A 21747-nucleotide genomic window follows, 5' to 3' on the forward strand; every position below is an offset into this window, starting at 1 on the left:
AATGAAAGACGTGAGGAGGGGAAAGGCCTTGTCACACATTGAAGTGAGATAATGGTGGGTGTTCACCTGACTGGTGATGGGAAAACAGTAAACAGCCAAAGGTTGGTAGGGGGGATGGCGGACGTGGAGTAAAAGAGGCAGAAAAACAAATAAAAGTTGATTGGCCACGTACATAGTTTAGCAGATGTTAGAGCTGGTGCAGCAAAATGCTCGTGTTATTAGACCGGACTGCCGTTGACCAGCACAAAAACATCCTGTGGTATACTGCATTAGCATTGAATAGCCACCGCGAAATGCAACTTTTCAGGGAAGTTAGGAACCAATATACACAGGCGGTTAGGAAAGCAAAGGCTAGCTTTTCCAAACAGAAATTTGCATCCTGTAACACAAACTCACAAAAGTTCTGGGACACTGTAAAGTCCATGGAGAATAAGAGCACCTCCTCCAGCTGCCCACTGCACTGAGGCTAGGAAACACTGTCACCACCGATAAATCTATGATAATTGAAAATTTCAATAAGCATTTTTCTACGGCTGGCCATGCTTTCCACCTGGCTACCCCGACCCCGGTCAACAGCCCTGCACCACTCACTGCAACTTGCCCAAGCCTCCCCATTTCTCCTTCACCCAAATCCAGATAGCTGATGTTCTGAAAGAGCGGCAAAATCTGGACCCCTACAAATCAGCAGGGCTAGACGATCTGGACCCTTTCTTCCTAAAGTTATCTGCCAAAATTGTTGCAACCCCTATTAATAGCCTGTTCAACCTCTTTCGTATCGTCTGAGATCCCCAAAGATTGGAAAGCTGCCGCGGTCATCCCCCTCTTCAAAGGGGGAAGACACTCTAAACCCAAACTGCTACAGACCTATATCTATCCAACCCTGCCTTTCTAAGGTCTTCGAAAGCCAAGTCAACAAACAGATCACCGACCATTTCGAACCCCACCGTACCTTCTCCGCTATGCAATCTGGTTTCCGAGCTGGTCATGGGTGCACCTCAGCCACGCTCAAGGTCCTAAACGATATCATAACCGCCATCGATAAGAGACAATACTGCGCAGCTGTATTCATCGACCTGGCCAAAGCTTTCGACTCTGTCAATCACCATATTCTTATCGGCAGACTCAATAGCCTCGGTTTCTCAAATGACTGCCTAGCCTGGTTCACCAACTATTTCTCTGATAGAGTTCAGTGTGTAAAATCGGAGGGCCTGTTCTTCGGACTTCTGGCAGTCTTTATGAGAGTGCCACAGGGTTCAATCCTCGGGCCGACTCTTTTCTCTGTATACATCAACGATGTTGCTCTTGCTGCTCGTGATTCTCTGATCCACCTCTACGCAGACGACACCATTCTGTATACTTCTGGCCCTTCTTTGGACACTGTTAACAACCCTCCAGACGAGCATCAATGCCATACAACTCTCCTTCCGTGAACTCCAACTGCTCTTAAATGCAAGCAAAACTAAATGCATGCTCTTCAACCAATCGCTGCCCACACCTACCCACCCGTCCAGCATCACTACTCTGGACGGTTCTGACTTAGAATATGTGGACAACTACAATTACCTAGGTGTCTGGTTAGATGGTGAACTATCCTTCCAGACTCACATTAAGCATCTCCAATCCAAAATTAAATCTAGAATCGGCTAGACTCATATCTCTCTCACTAGTTTTAAGCATCAGCTGTCAGAACAGCTCACAAATCACTGCACCTGTACATAGCCAATCTGTAATTAGCCCATCCAACTACCTAATCACCATATTGTTATTTATTTTGCTCCTTTGCACCCCAGTATCACTACTTGCGCACTCATCTTCTGCACATCTATCACCCCCGTGTTTAATTTGCCATACTGTAATCATTTCGCCACTATGACCTATTTATTGCCTCACCCCCTTATCATACTATATATATATATATATATATATATATATATATATATATATATACACACTTTTTCTATTGTGTTATTGACTGTACGTTTGTTTATCCCATGTGTAACTCTGTTGTTGTTTGTGTCGCACTGCTTTTCTGTATCTTGGCCAGGTCGCCGTTGTAAATGAGAACTTGTTCTCAACTGGCCTACCTGGTTAAATAAAGGTGTTCTCAACTGGCCTACCTGGTTAAATAAAGGTGTTCTCAACTGGCCTACCTGGTTAAATAAAGGTGTTCTCAACTGGCCTACCTGGTTAAATAAAGGTGTTCTCAACTGGCCTACCTGGTTAAATAAAGGTGTTCTCAACTGGCCTACCTGGTTAAATAAAGGTGTTCTCAACTGGCCTACCTGGTTAAATAAAGGTGTTCTCAACTGGCCTACCTGGTTAAATAAAGGTGTTCTCAACTGGCCTACCTGGTTAAATAAAGGTGTTCTCAACTGGCCTACCTGGTTAAATAAAGGTGTTCTCAACTGGCCTACCTGGTTAAATAAAGGTGTTCTCAACTGGCCTACCTGGTTAAATAAAGGTGTTCTCAACTGGCCTACCTGGTTAAATAAAGGTGTTCTCAACTGGCCTACCTGGTTAAATAAAGGTGTTCTCAACTGGCCTACCTGGTTAAATAAAGGTGTTCTCAACTGGCCTACCTGGTTAAATAAAGGTGTTCTCAACTGGCCTACCTGGTTAAATAAAGGTGTTCTCAACTGGCCTACCTGGTTAAATAAAGGTGTTCTCAACTGGCCTACCTGGTTAAATAAAGGTGTTCTCAACTGGCCTACCTGGTTAAATAAAGGTGTTCTCAACTGGCCTACCTGGTTAAATAAAGGTGTTCTCAACTGGCCTACCTGGTTAAATAAAGGTGTTCTCAACTGGCCTACCTGGTTAAATAAAGGTGTTCTCAACTGGCCTACCTGGTTAAATAAAGGTGTTCTCAACTGGCCTACCTGGTTAAATAAAGGTGTTCTCAACTGGCCTACCTGGTTAAATAAAGGTGTTCTCAACTGGCCTACCTGGTTAAATAAAGGTGTTCTCAACTGGCCTACCTGGTTAAATAAAGGTGTTCTCAACTGGCCTACCTGGTTAAATAAAGGTGTTCTCAACTGGCCTACCTGGTTAAATAAAGGTGTTCTCAACTGGCCTACCTGGTTAAATAAAGGTGTTCTCAACTGGCCTACCTGGTTAAATAAAGGTGTTCTCAACTGGCCTACCTGGTTAAATAAAGGTGTTCTCAACTGGCCTACCTGGTTAAATAAAGGTGTTCTCAACTGGCCTACCTGGTTAAATAAAGGTGTTCTCAACTGGCCTACCTGGTTAAATAAAGGTGTTCTCAACTGGCCTACCTGGTTAAATAAAGGTGTTCTCAACTGGCCTACCTGGTTAAATAAAGGTGTTGTCAACTGGCCTACCTGGTTAAATAAAGGTGTTCTCAACTGGCCTACCTGGTTAAATAAAGGTGTTCTCAACTGGCCTACCTGGTTAAATAAAGGTGTTCTCAACTGGCCTACCTGGTTAAATAAAGGTGTTCTCAACTGGCCTACCTGGTTAAATAAAGGTGTTCTCAACTGGCCTACCTGGTTAAATAAAGGTGGGAAAAAACAACAACAACAAAAAACAATTAGCTCCTAACAACACGGTAAAATGTCAAACAGGTAAATATACAGTACCAGTTCAAAGTTGGGACACAGCTGCTCATCGCATTGTAGAATAATAGTGAAGATATCAAAACTATGAAATAACACATATGGAATCATGTAGTAACCAAAAAAATGGTATATTTTAGATTCCAGCCTTGATGACAGCTTTGCACTCTTGACATTCCCTCAACCAGCTTCATGAAGTAGTCACCTGGAATGCATTTCAATTAACAGGTGTGCCTTGTTAAGTTAATTTGTGGAATTTCTTTCCTTCTTAATACAAAAGCAAAAACAGCTGAAATAAGCAAAGAGAAATGACAGTCCATCATTACTTTAAAACATTAAGGTCAGTCAATCCTGAACATTGAGAACTTTGAAAGTTTCTTCAACTCCAGTCGCACAAACCATCAAGCGCTATGATGAAACTGACTCTCATGAGGACCGCCACAGGAATCAGATTGCAGCCCAAATAAATGCTTCACAGATTTCAAGTAATAGACATCTCAACATCAACTGATCGGTGCGGCAGCGTAGCCTAGTGGTTAGAGCATTGTACTAGTAACCGAAAGGTTGCAAGTTCAAATCCCTGAGCTGACAAGGTACAAAATCTGTCGTTCTGCCCTTGAACAGGCAGTTAACCCACTGTTCCTAGGCCGTCATTGAAAATAAGAATTTGTTCTTAACTGACTTGCCTAGTAAAATAAAGGTAAAAAAAACAAACAAATTAAATCAGAGGAGACTGCGTGAATCAGGCCTTCATGGCCAAATTGCTGCAAAGAAACCACTACTAAAGGACACCAATAATAAGAAGAGACTTGCTTGGGCCAAGAAACACGAGCAATGAACATATCCTGCCTGTTTGGTTCTGTCCGGGGTATAGTCGGACAGGGCCACATTGTCTCCCGATCCCTCCTGTCTCAGCCTCCAGTATTTATGCTGCAGCAGTTTATGTGTCGGGGGCTAGGGTCAGTATGTTATATCTGGAGTATTTCTCCTGTCTTATCTAGTGTCCTGTGTGAATTTAAGTATGCCCTCTTTTTTTCTCTCTCTCAGGGGACCTGAGCCCTAGGACCATGCCTCAGGACTACCTGGCCTGATGACTCCTTGCTGTACCCGGTCCACCTGTTCTGCCTGCGGGTATGGAACCCTGACCTGTTCACCGGACGTGCTACCTGTCAGAGACCTGCTGTTTTCAAATCTCTAGAGACAACAGGAGCGGTAGAGAAACTCTGAATGATCGGCTATGAAAAGCCAACTGACATTTACTCCTGAGGTGCTGACCTGTTGCACCCTCTACAACCACTGTGATTATTATTATTTGACCATGCTGGCCATCTATGAACATTTGAACATCTTAGACATGTTCTGTTATAATCTCCAACTGGCACAGCCAGAAGAGGACTGGCCACCCCTCATAGCCTGGTTCCTCTCTTGGTTTCTTCCTAGGTTCTGGCCTTTCTCTGGAGTTTTTCCTAGCCACCGTGCTTCTACACCTGCATCGCTTGCTGTTTGGGGTTTTAGGCTGAGTTTCTGTACAGCACTTTGTGACATCAGCTGATAAATACATTTGATTGATTGATTGATTGATTGGATTGATTGATTAGACTGGTGGAAATCTATCCTTCGGTCTGATGAGTCCAAATTTGAGATTTTTGGTCCCAACCGCCATGTCTTTGTGAGACGCAAAGTAGGTGAAAGGATGATCTCCGGCATGTGTGGTTCCCACCGTGAAGCATGGAGGAGGTGTGATGGTGTGGGGTTGCTTTGACCCAAAACACACCTCCAGGCTATGTTAGGACTATTTGACCAAGGAGGAGAGTGATGGAGTGCTGCATCAGATGACCAGGCCTCCACAATCACCCGACCTCAACCCAATTGAGATGGTTTAGGATGAGTTGGGCCGCAGAGTGAAGAAAAAGCAGCCAACAAGTGCTCAGCATATGTGGGAACTCCTTCAAGACTGTTGGAAAAGCATTCCTCATGAAGCTGGTTGAGAGAATGCCAAGAGTGTGCAAAGCTGTCATCAAGGCAAAGGGTGGCTACTTTGAAGAATCTCAAATATATTTAGATTTGTTTTTGCTTACTACATGATTCCATGTGTTATTTCATAGTGTTATTTCATACAATGTAGAAAATAGTAAAAATATAGAAAAACCCTTGAATGAGCAGGTGTGTCCAAACTTTTGACTGGTGCTGTATATATAAAAATGTCAGAACAAATTCGATTAACAACTCAAATACTGTAGCACGGTAACAGTAATCCAAATGCAATCTATATGTATATACACAGGATGAATTTACACAAGATATATTAAGAATGATATGTACAGCAGTAGATAGTGAGCTATGTCAAGAACCGATTATATAAATAATTATCCTGTATGTATAAACAGTGTAACTAAAATGCAAATGTTCAGTAACAGTTCGATTACAATGAGCGATGCAGAGAATACAGTATTTGCAGTCTGAGCAGAGATGCTGCGCCAGACCAAAGACGAGTCAATGGAGGAAGTGAAACATTGCAGCTCTATAAACCGCCATAAAATGTTAAGTGGCTTAAACGCTGTGTGTCAGATCAGCTGCAGCCCAGAGATTATAGTCCATGTCCACCACTGGCCTTTGACTGCCACTAACAACTTTACATATCAAGCCCTGACTTCTCCATATCAGCACAACTCGACTGGGAAACTGAGATCCTTTGAACATCATTGGGATCAAATAAGCAAGTGGCACGGGTCAAGTAGGTAGTGGCTCACCCCTTCAGGCATAAACAATTTGCCCCGCTTTTGAAAAGGGCAACTAAAGAAAATAGGCAACAACAACTGATCGATGCATGTGACGTACAGTAAGCTATTCTGGCATCCATCTACAACTGGCAGGTAATCAATGCTACGTAGTGATACTACAGTCAAAATAAAGCCCTACATAATATGCATGTCTGACACTTTTCAAAACACAAACAAGAGAAAAGGAACTGACTGCTGCTCAGAGCAGATGAAGTGTCCATTAATGCAACGCTGGATGTTTTAACAGTACAACCTGACTTTAGCCACAGAGAGCTGTAACACACATAATGCTCTACAACAAGGTGGTGCAGCTGTAAGATACTGGAGCGCTGACTGACACAGAACAACACTTCCCCTCTTTGCCTCTAGAATAATGAGAAAACGGGAGATGGGATGCAGGAAGTGAAGAACAGTGTTGTGAAGACAAAGACATAGTGATGCATGCAATGCCTCCACCTCAGTCCTGCTGAGCCAACAATGTTTTACAATCATGGTGGTACATCAGAGGGAGACATCAAAGGTACAGTAGAAAACCTCCAGACATAGAGAAGACACATCATTAACATGTTAGGCACTACTGGTTTAATTTAGAATCACTTTCAAATTCAGACAGTGACAGACAGGCAGCTTCTGTACGCAGGCGGACAACAACAAAGCCTCCAGCCAGACGCACACAGAGAGCTCTGCCAGGCAGAGAGGAGACGAGGGGCATTACTCAGGTTTGCTTTTTTGGGAACCTGTGCGCTCCACTGCCTCTGTGCTCATATGTCAACAGGCTCCCATCACATCAGACAGCAGTCACCTTCACATCAGACAGCAGTCACCTTCACATCAGACAGCAGTCACCTTCACATCAGACAGCAGTCACCTTCACATCAGACAGCAGTCACCTTCACATCAGACAGCAGTCACCTTCACATCAGACAGCAGTCACCTTCACATCAGACAGCAGTCACCTTCACATCAGACAGCAGTCACCTTCCAACATTTGATTTGATTGGATGTAACCTTCATTTAACTAGGCAAGTCAGTGAAGAACAAATTCTTATTTTACAATGACGGCCTTTGCAGAGTCAAAATGACTATTAATAGAGGGAAGACTGAGGGGCCAGAGTTCTTTCCTTTCACCATCAGCACAAACAAGAGTTGGACTTTGGCTCCCCTGTTTCAGTCTCCACTAACCCTTTACTTAATGGCTAAAGGACAACAGGGCTGTGTGAAGGTGTGGTCGTATGCATCTTATTCTATAGCACAGTATAACATGTGTTAAGTAAAGTCCACCAGGTCCCACTCCTTCAGACAGTATAAATACATTTGATTGAGTAGACCTACTACTAGCTAGTTAGCCTACATTTTGTTATGATGAGAGAGGTAAGCTACTTGTTTCCTCCAGTGAAGTCAAAACAACATATTTAGACTAAGTAATTGTAGGTTGATGTGACACTTTTATAGTGTAACTATAAACGGTTCAAATACATTAGCTGTCTTTGCTCTTTACAAACACCTGCTGTCATGAACCCCATCATCTGAGTGGTTTAAAAAGCCTAAACTGGTTTTAGGAGCCAATTACACTCCCCCTCTACAGCAGACGCTCATGTTTCTGGGTGGACCTCATTCACAGGATCTCAGAGGAATAGACCTACTTTCTGTTATGAACCAATTAATTAACCCCAGTAAAACTGGGTTGGGTGAACAACAGTTGTTACATGTGACCCACCCTCCTTCTCCATTGACTCCTCCTGTTCAGACGGCTGCCCAGAGGAAACTTGACTCCCATTCGGAAGCACCCGAGCCACAGGTGTTTTAGTATAACACAGGTGGCAACTGTGCACTGTGTGGAGAGACGATGCTTTTCTTCTACAAGTGAATGTTGTTTTACTCCCAGGGAAAACATTCAGTGGGAGTGAAATTTGAAATGCAATAATTTGGGGTGTGTGTTATATATAGCTAACAAAATAACATGGGTGGCAGAAAATAACGGATGACAGACTAGTTAGCTAGCTATATTTGTGCTAACCTTAGCAAGCTAGCTAGCTGGACAAATCATTATTTCATATGATAGCCCAACGCTATAAAAAAGGTATAAACTGAATACATTAACATTTCTTCCTATTAGACTTTGAGTTCCATCTCGTTAACATCAACAATTACCTGACAAGTCTACCTAGATCTATACACAATCTGGTTAGCTCGCTGAGCTAGCAACTTCCAGCTAGCTCAGTCAGTGACAGCTAGGTCGCACCAGAGCCACTCGCATTATGTCAGCCTGTCTGTGTCACGTTACAGTAACTACAATGATTTGAACATTCTAGCTAATGTAGATAGTTAGCGATATATATATATATATAGTTTTTAAAGAGTGATAGCTATCATTCCTTTGTTAGCTAAGTTTTTAAAGGGCTTGAAATCATGTTATATATTAGTTATCTGTGAGAATAGTGCCCACTGAAGTTAACACATGATGGGGCTTGTCTGAAGTCAAGAAGTTGTCATAAGTATCTCCGTGCCACACTGGCTAGATACCTAGTTAGCTGTCATCGTAATGATTGTTTGTTTGACACTTGCAATAAAATACAATGAAAGTGTATATAGTACTCGTAGCTAGCTAGCTAGCCTGCAATTGCGGCTTATAAAAATGTATTTTAATATTATAACCCATGCTGATGCTGACATGGTTAACGTTTAATTTGACAGACAATGACACTGTAATTAGCTAGCTACACAGCAGCTAGTGTCAGCATGTTTACCTGTAATACGACAGAAGGCCATTGCTGAGGACGAACCATCGGCGTTGATACCCTTTCAAATAGTTAGTCCATTTAAAAAGCCAGCCTTTGTAAGTATCCGATCCCGGGGCTGGGGCACCCGCAAGAGTGGAAACCGAGCTCTTCCCCTGGTCGCTCATCCTCCGCTCCGCCGCGGGTTGGGGTGTGCAGCCGGACAAACAAGGTACCGCGGAAAGGAATGACACTATCCTCCCCGAGCGACCACAGAGAGCGATCGCTCTCCCCATACACACCGCCGATGAGTGAGCTAAACCGGGGAGGGTCCGGACCAGAGAAAGCAAGATTAACACTCCACGCCCCTTTCACATGACCCGTGGAAACCCGAGGAAAGATGAAAACTGATGCGAACTTTGCGAAGGAGGTACTGGCATGTGACGCTGGTGTCAGAAATTCCTGAAACATCAGGAGGCATGTGATTCACTACTTCTGCGATTGTTTTATTTTCTATACGAAATTAACTATCAAAAAGCAAAGACTATCTCCTTGGTTAAATACTGATACAACTGGATGTTTTTGCTAAATAGTTGAGATATTGGAAACATTACAGACACTAAATATACCTGTGTATACATGTTCAGTATCAGTAGTAATTGTGTTGTGTGAATTTTCTTAGAATTTCACTCCAGGGACCACTGTGGCTTGTTTTTTTACACTCAACATGCACAATTAGTCTCCACTGATGCTGACATTTAGCAGATGAAGAACAATGTGTTTAAATATTTTTGGTTTCTAAGTCAAGTTTAATCCATCGTTTTTGACCGTGGGAAATATTTGCATGATAAATTCTGTCCGCTGGCCTATGCATTTACCAAAATAGACGCACATTTCACTAAATATACTATAACACCTTTATTCCACACGGTGGCGACATTGCCACATTTATGTGACGTGTGGAATCACCTCCGGGAATGAGGAGTGGTATCACTAGTGGCAGTGTTCTGGGCAACAACTGAGTCATTGAGATGAGGGATAATCATAATGAACTATTATTAGTGTATGAATAATGAAGTGAATGAAAAAATACTGACTAAGAGACAAGAAGGCCGGTTATTGTGGGCAACACGTTTAATTTGACCATTGTCAAAAACAAAACAGCTAACACCTACTATTGAAAAAAAAGTGATGTTTCTGTTAGAAAATTTAGCCCTTGATGTTGGAACATGACACACTCACACAAACAGTCTAATTTAAATGGATGGCCATTCATGTTACTTGAGAAATTACCATTACTCTCAGATGCTACATAATCTTTCTCTTTAAGAAATCTGTCTAATTATCATTTCAGTAAAATGGAGCCTGTGCGCGCGCACACACACACACACACACACACACACACCTCTCACCTTGCTTTTGATAGTCTCCAATATTAACCATATACAGTACACACAGGTAAATAAATTACAGCTACACAGTCACACCAGTGCAATTAACCCCTGACCTGCTGGCTTGGCAGCAACAACATGCAAATCAATGATGCACGTACATACGTACAATACAGGTACTCATTTTCAGTGCAAACATTGTCACAGGGTGTCTGCAATCACATGTTTACCACATTCTCAAACAATGTAAATATCTTGCACAATTCAAACACTGCTTTGATATTTCCAGAAAGTCTTTTGTTTGTTTGGTAGGATGTGAATATATTGGAATGCTCTGGGGGTGTATGCTCTCTTGTGTGTGGGGGTCTGGGTATATCCTAGAGCAGGGAGGTTTAATACATTCATTGTGAGGCATTCTAGACTTGTAGAGGGTGTCTGTGGTTGGATACAACTTGTCGTGCTGGTCAAGGTGCTCTGCAGCTTTATTGCCCATAATATAGTCTCTACTTCTTTCTATTCTCCTTCCATTGGCCTTCTGTTTCACTAACCCTGCCCATTAACCTGGGCTTAACCTTACAAGCATTTTAAAACCACACCCCTGCCTACTATCCCTGCATCACATTCAATATCTGTGCCAGACATCCCCTCTAGCTTCCTGCAGGCACCAGAGCACCATTGATATAATGTATTCATCAGAAGCACACAGACTGAGGAAGACGGGTGGAAGGGAGGATTAAAGTCCTTCATCATGATAGCGACAGCAGTGTTTTTCTGATGCGAGATAACCTCACATCCCCCTAAACAATAGACTTTAAATGAGAAGAGGGAGTGACAGCACTATAATTTTGTACCAGCACCTCCAATCAGTGAATGTTTGTTTACCTGGAGTACAAGGACAATTCCTGAACATGAAATGAATTGGTTTACTGTTTAGGGGGCATTTTGGAGAGCTGTGGTTTCTGGTGCTGCTACCCCTAAAAGAGGAAGTGGATGTACTAAACCAAGAGTAAGCCATCCATCTTGTTGACTCACCCACATTTACCACACAACCCCTGTAACCTAGCCTTTCCTATGGTGCATCGATCTTAGAATAATGCAATTTCAAGTATGACAGCCAGTGCATTTATCTACCTCACATGACACTGCCTCAAGTTTTAAAAAAGGAAAACATTTAAAGAAGTTGCATTCTTTCCACTCACATGTATGAGACTAAGCTAATATGGAGAGAATACCTAGTCGTGTCAGTAATGATACTTATTCCCACTAGATGCACACAGTCCACAAGCTCTCAACCCAGCAGACAACCATCAGCATGTATGAGCTGTTGCCTTGCAATCTGGGAGCTCAGAGCCACAGCTGGTGGTGTGGTGCTAATTGTTTGGGTGACCTGTGACCAGAGCTGTCGATGTAGATGTTCTACTCCTCAAAATCCATTGACAAAACCTCTTTCTTCATCCTCCTCCTCTTCCTCCTTCCTCTCAATGGGAACATTGTGACAGAACTGGGGTGTTGTGATAGGTGATAAAGATGCACGTCTAGTACAGGGACAAATGTCAGTCCTAGTAGCTACAGGATCCGAGTCAGATAAACCTCATATGAAAATGAGCTCAGTAAAGCAGGAGGCCTCGGGGTGTTTTCCAGCCATTCAGATCGAAGTCTTCTCTGTATAACCATTCCCCCTGAGGTGTGACTGAGGTTCCTACGGCTCTGACATAGGAGGGAAGGAAGTGCTCCGGGGTGAAGTTTCCCCTAGTTATAGATCTAGGATCAGCTTCCCCTCCCTCAATCCTAACCTTTATCATTAGTGGGAAAACTGCAAAACTGGGGCAACTTCACCCTACACCGGAGGGAGTCCACTGGACACCCTGGCAGGTCATCCAGTCAGACTATCCAGGACAGATCAGGACACCCTGGCAGGTCATCCAGTCAGACTATCCAGGACAGATCAGGACACCCTGGCAGGTCATCCAGTCAGACTATCCAGGACAGATCAGGACACCCTGGCAGGTCATCCAGTCAGACTATCCAGGACAGATCAGGACACCCTGGCAGGTCATCCAGTCAGACTATCCAGGACAGATCAGGACACCCTGGCAGGTCATCCAGTCAGACTATCCAGGACAGATCAGGACACCCTGGCAGGTCATCCAGTCAGACTATCCAGGACAGATCAGGACACCCTGGCAGGTCATCCAGTCAGACTATCCAGGACAGATCAGGACAGCCTGGCAGGTCATCCAGTCAGACTATCCAGGACAGATCAGGACACCCTGGCAGGTCATCCAGTCAGACTATCCAGGACAGATCAGGACAGCCTGGCAGGTCATCCAGTCAGACTATCCAGGACAGATCAGGACACCCTGGCAGGTCATCCAGTCAGACTATCCAGGACAGATCAGGACAGCCTGGCAGGTCATCCAGTCAGACTATCCAGGACAGATCAGGACAGCCTGGCAGGTCATCCAGTCAGCCAGACAGACAGTCAGGCAGACAGACAGTCAGACAGACAGACAGTCAGACAGCTTGCTAGCCAGTCAGACTATCCAGGACAGATCAGGACAGCCTGGCAGGTCATCCAGTCAGACTATCCAGGACAGATCAGGACAGCCTGGCAGGTCATCCAGTCAGCCAGACAGACAGTCAGGCAGACAGACAGTCAGACAGACAGACAGACAGACAGACAGACAGACAGACAGACAGACAGACAGACAGACAGACAGACAGACAGACAGACAGACAGACAGACAGTCAGACAGCTTGCTAGCCAGTCAGACTATCCAGGACAGATCAGGACAGCCTGGCAGGTCATCCAGTCAGCCAGACAGACAGTCAGGCAGACAGACAGACAGTCAGACAGACAGACAGACAGACAGACAGACAGACAGACAGACAGACAGACAGACAGACAGACAGACAGACAGACAGACAGACAGACAGACAGACAGACAGTCAGACAGCTTGCTAGCCAGTCAGACTATCCAGGACAGATCAGGACAGCCTGGCAGGTCATCCAGTCAGCCAGACAGACAGTCAGACAGACAGTCAGACAGCTTGCTAGCCAGTCAGACTATCCAGGACAGATCAGGACAGCCTGGCAGGTCATCCAGTCAGACTATCCAGGACAGATCAGGACAGCCTGGCAGGTCATCTAGCTTTTCACACCTGCAGCTCAAGAGGGGAAAGACTAGTACATGTGAAAGGGATGGTGCAGTGCAGTTTAAAGGCAGGTCACGTCACAGAGCTGCAAAGATGTGAACCTCTTTAGAGCTCAACAAATGAGGGCCATTCATTCCCCTATCAATATGCAAATGAATGCAGGTGCAGAGACCTGCAGTCGGAATGACAGATGTCTTTTGTCCTTTTTCTCTTTTACATACAGTACATGACTGCTGGTCTTCTGTGGCCATTTCTGGGTCTCTCCACAGGTGTTTTACCTAACTGGTCCATATTTGTCACTGTGTTGTGGTTTCCCTTACCTGTGCTCCATGATCTGCTGGCGGATCATCTTGACGTACTCAAAGCTCTCCACACAGCAGATGTCATAGACCAGGATGTACGCGTTGGCATTACGCACCCCTCTGCAGCGTAGGTCCAGCCACTCCTGACAGAGAGAGAGAGAGACAGACATCACTCACCCACTACAGACGCACAAAGATCCAAAAATAGGGAGGATATCGAAGACATATTGTTTCACTTGTCACTGACTTGACAAGTGAAACAGAATTTTAAATGATTTATATTTCAAGACCCAATATAACATTTTCAAATGGCATGTATACTGCTCCTATATCTCAACTGTTCTCAACTGGCCTACCTGGTTAAATAAAGGTGTTCTCAACTGGCCTACCTGGTTAAATAAAGGTGTTCTCAACTGGCCTACCTGGTTAAATAAAGGTGTTCTCAACTGGCCTACCTGGTTAAATAAAGGTGTTCTCAACTGGCCTACCTGGTTAAATAAAGGTGTTCTCAACTGGCCTACCTGGTTAAATAAAGGTGTTCTCAACTGGCCTACCTGGTTAAATAAAGGTGTTCTCAACTGGCCTACCTGGTTAAATAAAGGTGTTCTCAACTGGCCTACCTGGTTAAATAAAGGTGTTCTCAACTGGCCTACCTGGTTAAATAAAGGTGTTCTCAACTGGCCTACCTGGTTAAATAAAGGTGTTCTCAACTGGCCTACCTGGTTAAATAAAGGTGTTCTCAACTGGCCTACCTGGTTAAATAAAGGTGTTCTCAACTGGCCTACCTGGTTAAATAAAGGTGTTCTCAACTGGCCTACCTGGTTAAATAAAGGTGTTCTCAACTGGCCTACCTGGTTAAATAAAGGTGTTCTCAACTGGCCTACCTGGTTAAATAAAGGTGTTCTCAACTGGCCTACCTGGTTAAATAAAGGTGTTCTCAACTGGCCTACCTGGTTAAATAAAGGTGTTCTCAACTGGCCTACCTGGTTAAATAAAGGTGTTCTCAACTGGCCTACCTGGTTAAATAAAGGTGTTCTCAACTGGCCTACCTGGTTAAATAAAGGTGTTCTCAACTGGCCTACCTGGTTAAATAAAGGTGTTCTCAACTGGCCTACCTGGTTAAATAAAGGTGTTCTCAACTGGCCTACCTGGTTAAATAAAGGTGTTCTCAACTGGCCTACCTGGTTAAATAAAGGTGTTCTCAACTGGCCTACCTGGTTAAATAAAGGTGTTCTCAACTGGCCTACCTGGTTAAATAAAGGTGTTGTCAACTGGCCTACCTGGTTAAATAAAGGTGTTCTCAACTGGCCTACCTGGTTAAATAAAGGTGTTCTCAACTGGCCTACCTGGTTAAATAAAGGTGTTCTCAACTGGCCTACCTGGTTAAATAAAGGTGTTCTCAACTGGCCTACCTGGTTAAATAAAGGTGTTCTCAACTGGCCTACCTGGTTAAATAAAGGTGGGAAAAAACAACAACAAAAAAACAATTAGCTCCTAACAACACGGTAAAATGTCAAACAGGTAAATATACAGTACCAGTTCAAAGTTGGGACACAGCTGCTCATCGCATTGTAGAATAATAGTGAAGATATCAAAACTATGAAATAACACATATGGAATCATGTAGTAACCAAAAAAATGGTATATTTTAGATTCCAGCCTTGATGACAGCTTTGCACTCTTGACATTCCCTCAACCAGCTTCATGAAGTAGTCACCTGGAATGCATTTCAATTAACAGGTGTGCCTTGTTAAGTTAATTTGTGGAATTTCTTTCCTTCTTAATACAAAAGCAAAAACAGCTGAAATAAGCAAAGAGAAATGACAGTCCATCATTACTTTAAAACATTAAGGTCAGTCAATCCTGAACATTGAGAACTTTGAAAGTTTCTTCAACTCCAGTCGCACAAACCATCAAGCGCTATGATGAAACTGACTCTCATGAGGACCGCCACAGGAATCAGATTGCAGCCCAAATAAATGCTTCACAGATTTCAAGTAATAGACATCTCAACATCAACTGATCGGTGCGGCAGCGTAGCCTAGTGGTTAGAGCATTGTACTAGTAACCGAAAGGTTGCAAGTTCAAATCCCTGAGCTGACAAGGTACAAAATCTGTCGTTCTGCCCTTGAACAGGCAGTTAACCCACTGTTCCTAGGCCGTCATTGAAAATAAGAATTTGTTCTTAACTGACTTGCCTAGTAAAATAAAGGTAAAAAAAACAAACAAATTAAATCAGAGGAGACTGCGTGAATCAGGCCTTCATGGCCAAATTGCTGCAAAGAAACCACTACTAAAGGACACCAATAATAAGAAGAGACTTGCTTGGGCCAAGAAACACGAGCAATGAACATATCCTGCCTGTTTGGTTCTGTCTGGGGGTATAGTCGGACAGGGCCACATTGTCTCCCGATCCCTCCTGTCTCAGCCTCCAGTATTTATGCTGCAGCAGTTTATGTGTCGGGGGGCTAGGGTCAGTATGTTATATCTGGAGTATTTCTCCTGTCTTATCTAGTGTCCTGTGTGAATTTAAGTATGCCCTCTTTTTTTCTCTCTCTCAGGGGACCTGAGCCCTAGGACCATGCCTCAGGACTACCTGGCCTGATGACTCCTTGCTGTACCCGGTCCACCTGTTCTGCCTGCGGGTATGGAACCCTGACCTGTTCACCGGACGTGCTACCTGTCAGAGACCTGCTGTTTTCAAATCTCTAGAGACAACAGGAGCGGTAGAGAAACTCTGAATGATCGGCTATGAAAAGCCAACTGACATTTACTCCTGAGGTGCTGACCTGTTGCACCCTCTACAACCACTGTGATTATTATTATTTGACCATGCTGGCCATCTATGAACATTTGAACATCTTAGACATGTTCTGTTATAATCTCCAACTGGCACAGCCAGAAGAGGACTGGCCACCCCTCATAGCCTGGTTCCTCTCTTGGTTTCTTCCTAGGTTCTGGCCTTTCTCTGGAGTTTTTCCTAGCCACCGTGCTTCTACACCTGCATCGCTTGCTGTTTGGGGTTTTAGGCTGAGTTTCTGTACAGCACTTTGTGACATCAGCTGATAAATACATTTGATTGATTGATTGATTGATTGGATTGATTGATTAGACTGGTGGAAATCTATCCTTCGGTCTGATGAGTCCAAATTTGAGATTTTTGGTCCCAACCGCCATGTCTTTGTGAGACGCAAAGTAGGTGAAAGGATGATCTCCGGCATGTGTGGTTCCCACCGTGAAGCATGGAGGAGGTGTGATGGTGTGGGGTTGCTTTGACCCAAAACACACCTCCAGGCTATGTTAGGACTATTTGACCAAGGAGGAGAGTGATGGAGTGCTGCATCAGATGACCAGGCCTCCACAATCACCCGACCTCAACCCAATTGAGATGGTTTAGGATGAGTTGGGCCGCAGAGTGAAGAAAAAGCAGCCAACAAGTGCTCAGCATATGTGGGAACTCCTTCAAGACTGTTGGAAAAGCATTCCTCATGAAGCTGGTTGAGAGAATGCCAAGAGTGTGCAAAGCTGTCATCAAGGCAAAGGGTGGCTACTTTGAAGAATCTCAAATATATTTAGATTTGTTTTTGCTTACTACATGATTCCATGTGTTATTTCATAGTGTTATTTCATACAATGTAGAAAATAGTAAAAATATAGAAAAACCCTTGAATGAGCAGGTGTGTCCAAACTTTTGACTGGTGCTGTATATATAAAAATGTCAGAACAAATTCGATTAACAACTCAAATACTGTAGCACGGTAACAGTAATCCAAATGCAATCTATATGTATATACACAGGATGAATTTACACAAGATATATTAAGAATGATATGTACAGCAGTAGATAGTGAGCTATGTCAAGAACCGATTATATAAATAATTATCCTGTATGTATAAACAGTGTAACTAAAATGCAAATGTTCAGTAACAGTTCGATTACAATGAGCGATGCAGAGAATACAGTATTTGCAGTCTGAGCAGAGATGCTGCGCCAGACCAAAGACGAGTCAATGGAGGAAGTGAAACATTGCAGCTCTATAAACCGCCATAAAATGTTAAGTGGCTTAAACGCTGTGTGTCAGATCAGCTGCAGCCCAGAGATTATAGTCCATGTCCACCACTGGCCTTTGACTGCCACTAACAACTTTACATATCAAGCCCTGACTTCTCCATATCAGCACAACTCGACTGGGAAACTGAGATCCTTTGAACATCATTGGGATCAAATAAGCAAGTGGCACGGGTCAAGTAGGTAGTGGCTCACCCCTTCAGGCATAAACAATTTGCCCCGCTTTTGAAAAGGGCAACTAAAGAAAATAGGCAACAACAACTGATCGATGCATGTGACGTACAGTAAGCTATTCTGGCATCCATCTACAACTGGCAGGTAATCAATGCTACGTAGTGATACTACAGTCAAAATAAAGCCCTACATAATATGCATGTCTGACACTTTTCAAAACACAAACAAGAGAAAAGGAACTGACTGCTGCTCAGAGCAGATGAAGTGTCCATTAATGCAACGCTGGATGTTTTAACAGTACAACCTGACTTTAGCCACAGAGAGCTGTAACACACATAATGCTCTACAACAAGGTGGTGCAGCTGTAAGATACTGGAGCGCTGACTGACACAGAACAACACTTCCCCTCTTTGCCTCTAGAATAATGAGAAAACGGGAGATGGGATGCAGGAAGTGAAGAACAGTGTTGTGAAGACAAAGACATAGTGATGCATGCAATGCCTCCACCTCAGTCCTGCTGAGCCAACAATGTTTTACAATCATGGTGGTACATCAGAGGGAGACATCAAAGGTACAGTAGAAAACCTCCAGACATAGAGAAGACACATCATTAACATGTTAGGCACTACTGGTTTAATTTAGAATCACTTTCAAATTCAGACAGTGACAGACAGGCAGCTTCTGTACGCAGGCGGACAACAACAAAGCCTCCAGCCAGACGCACACAGAGAGCTCTGCCAGGCAGAGAGGAGACGAGGGGCATTACTCAGGTTTGCTTTTTGGGAACCTGTGCGCTCCACTGCCTCTGTGCTCATATGTCAACAGGCTCCCATCACATCAGACAGCAGTCACCTTCACATCAGACAGCAGTCACCTTCACATCAGACAGCAGTCACCTTCACATCAGACAGCAGTCACCTTCACATCAGACAGCAGTCACCTTCACATCAGACAGCAGTCACCTTCACATCAGACAGCAGTCACCTTCACATCAGACAGCAGTCACCTTCACATCAGACAGCAGTCACCTTCCAACATTTGATTTGATTGGATGTAACCTTCATTTAACTAGGCAAGTCAGTGAAGAACAAATTCTTATTTTACAATGACGGCCTTTGCAGAGTCAAAATGACTATTAATAGAGGGAAGACTGAGGGGCCAGAGTTCTTTCCTTTCACCATCAGCACAAACAAGAGTTGGACTTTGGCTCCCCTGTTTCAGTCTCCACTAACCCTTTACTTAATGGCTAAAGGACAACAGGGCTGTGTGAAGGTGTGGTCGTATGCATCTTATTCTATAGCACAGTATAACATGTGTTAAGTAAAGTCCACCAGGTCCCACTCCTTCAGACAGTATAAATACATTTGATTGAGTAGACCTACTACTAGCTAGTTAGCCTACATTTTGTTATGATGAGAGAGGTAAGCTACTTGTTTCCTCCAGTGAAGTCAAAACAACATATTTAGACTAAGTAATTGTAGGTTGATGTGACACTTTTATAGTGTAACTATAAACGGTTCAAATACATTAGCTGTCTTTGCTCTTTACAAACACCTGCTGTCATGAACCCCATCATCTGAGTGGTTTAAAAAGCCTAAACTGGTTTTAGGAGCCAATTACACTCCCCCTCTACAGCAGACGCTCATGTTTCTGGGTGGACCTCATTCACAGGATCTCAGAGGAATAGACCTACTTTCTGTTATGAACCAATTAATTAACCCCAGTAAAACTGGGTTGGGTGAACAACAGTTGTTACATGTGACCCACCCTCCTTCTCCATTGACTCCTCCTGTTCAGACGGCTGCCCAGAGGAAACTTGACTCCCATTCGGAAGCACCCGAGCCACAGGTGTTTTAGTATAACACAGGTGGCAACTGTGCACTGTGTGGAGAGACGATGCTTTTCTTCTACAAGTGAATGTTGTTTTACTCCCAGGGAAAACATTCAGTGGGAGTGAAATTTGAAATGCAATAATTTGGGGTGTGTGTTATATATAGCTAACAAAATAACATGGGTGGCAGAAAATAACGGATGACAGACTAGTTAGCTAGCTATATTTGTGCTAACCTTAGCAAGCTAGCTAGCTGGACAAATCATTATTTCATATGATAGCCCAACGCTATAAAAAAGGTATAAACTGAATACATTAACATTTCTTCCTATTAGACTTTGAGTTCCATCTCGTTAACATCAACAATTACCTGACAAGTCTACCTAGATCTATACACAATCTGGTTAGCTCGCTGAGCTAGCAACTTCCAGCTAGCTCAGTCAGTGACAGCTAGGTCGCACCAGAGCCACTCGCATTATGTCAGCCTGTCTGTGTCACGTTACAGTAACTACAATGATTTGAACATTCTAGCTAATGTAGATAGTTAGCGATATATATATATATATAGTTTTTAAAGAGTGATAGCTATCATTCCTTTGTTAGCTAAGTTTTTAAAGGGCTTGAAATCATGTTATATATTAGTTATCTGTGAGAATAGTGCCCACTGAAGTTAACACATGATGGGGCTTGTCTGAAGTCAAGAAGTTGTCATAAGTATCTCCGTGCCACACTGGCTAGATACCTAGTTAGCTGTCATCGTAATGATTGTTTGTTTGACACTTGCAATAAAATACAATGAAAGTGTATATAGTACTCGTAGCTAGCTAGCTAGCCTGCAATTGCGGCTTATAAAAATGTATTTTAATATTATAACCCATGCTGATGCTGACATGGTTAACGTTTAATTTGACAGACAATGACACTGTAATTAGCTAGCTACACAGCAGCTAGTGTCAGCATGTTTACCTGTAATACGACAGAAGGCCATTGCTGAGGACGAACCATCGGCGTTGATACCCTTTCAAATAGTTAGTCCATTTAAAAAGCCAGCCTTTGTAAGTATCCGATCCCGGGGCTGGGGCACCCGCAAGAGTGGAAACCGAGCTCTTCCCCTGGTCGCTCATCCTCCGCTCCGCCGCGGGTTGGGGTGTGCAGCCGGACAAACAAGGTACCGCGGAAAGGAATGACACTATCCTCCCCGAGCGACCACAGAGAGCGATCGCTCTCCCCATACACACCGCCGATGAGTGAGCTAAACCGGGGAGGGTCCGGACCAGAGAAAGCAAGATTAACACTCCACGCCCCTTTCACATGACCCGTGGAAACCCGAGGAAAGATGAAAACTGATGCGAACTTTGCGAAGGAGGTACTGGCATGTGACGCTGGTGTCAGAAATTCCTGAAACATCAGGAGGCATGTGATTCACTACTTCTGCGATTGTTTTATTTTCTATACGAAATTAACTATCAAAAAGCAAAGACTATCTCCTTGGTTAAATACTGATACAACTGGATGTTTTTGCTAAATAGTTGAGATATTGGAAACATTACAGACACTAAATATACCTGTGTATACATGTTCAGTATCAGTAGTAATTGTGTTGTGTGAATTTTCTTAGAATTTCACTCCAGGGACCACTGTGGCTTGTTTTTTTACACTCAACATGCACAATTAGTCTCCACTGATGCTGACATTTAGCAGATGAAGAACAATGTGTTTAAATATTTTTGGTTTCTAAGTCAAGTTTAATCCATC

General features: G+C 43.5%; 1 protein-coding gene across 3 annotated transcripts in view; it reads right to left on the reverse strand.

The window, feature by feature from the left end:
• Window positions 1–9429, reverse strand: part of LOC124036361 (oxysterol-binding protein 2-like) — a 99971-nt gene extending 90542 nt beyond the window's left edge. Inside the window, exon 1 of one of the 3 annotated variants that reach the window (XM_046350855.1) lies at window positions 9100–9429. In XM_046350855.1, the coding sequence (XP_046206811.1) occupies window positions 9100–9365 (266 nt within the window). In that variant the 5' untranslated portion in view covers window positions 9366–9429. The remainder of the gene's footprint in view (window positions 1–9099) is intronic. The other 2 variants (XM_046350856.1, XM_046350858.1) reach the window with 2 other exon arrangements.
• Between the last annotated feature and the right edge of the window lie 12318 nt (window positions 9430–21747).

Source organism: Oncorhynchus gorbuscha, linkage group LG05, assembly GCF_021184085.1.
Source record: "Oncorhynchus gorbuscha isolate QuinsamMale2020 ecotype Even-year linkage group LG05, OgorEven_v1.0, whole genome shotgun sequence".
Classification (NCBI taxonomy): domain Eukaryota; kingdom Metazoa; phylum Chordata; class Actinopteri; order Salmoniformes; family Salmonidae; genus Oncorhynchus; species Oncorhynchus gorbuscha.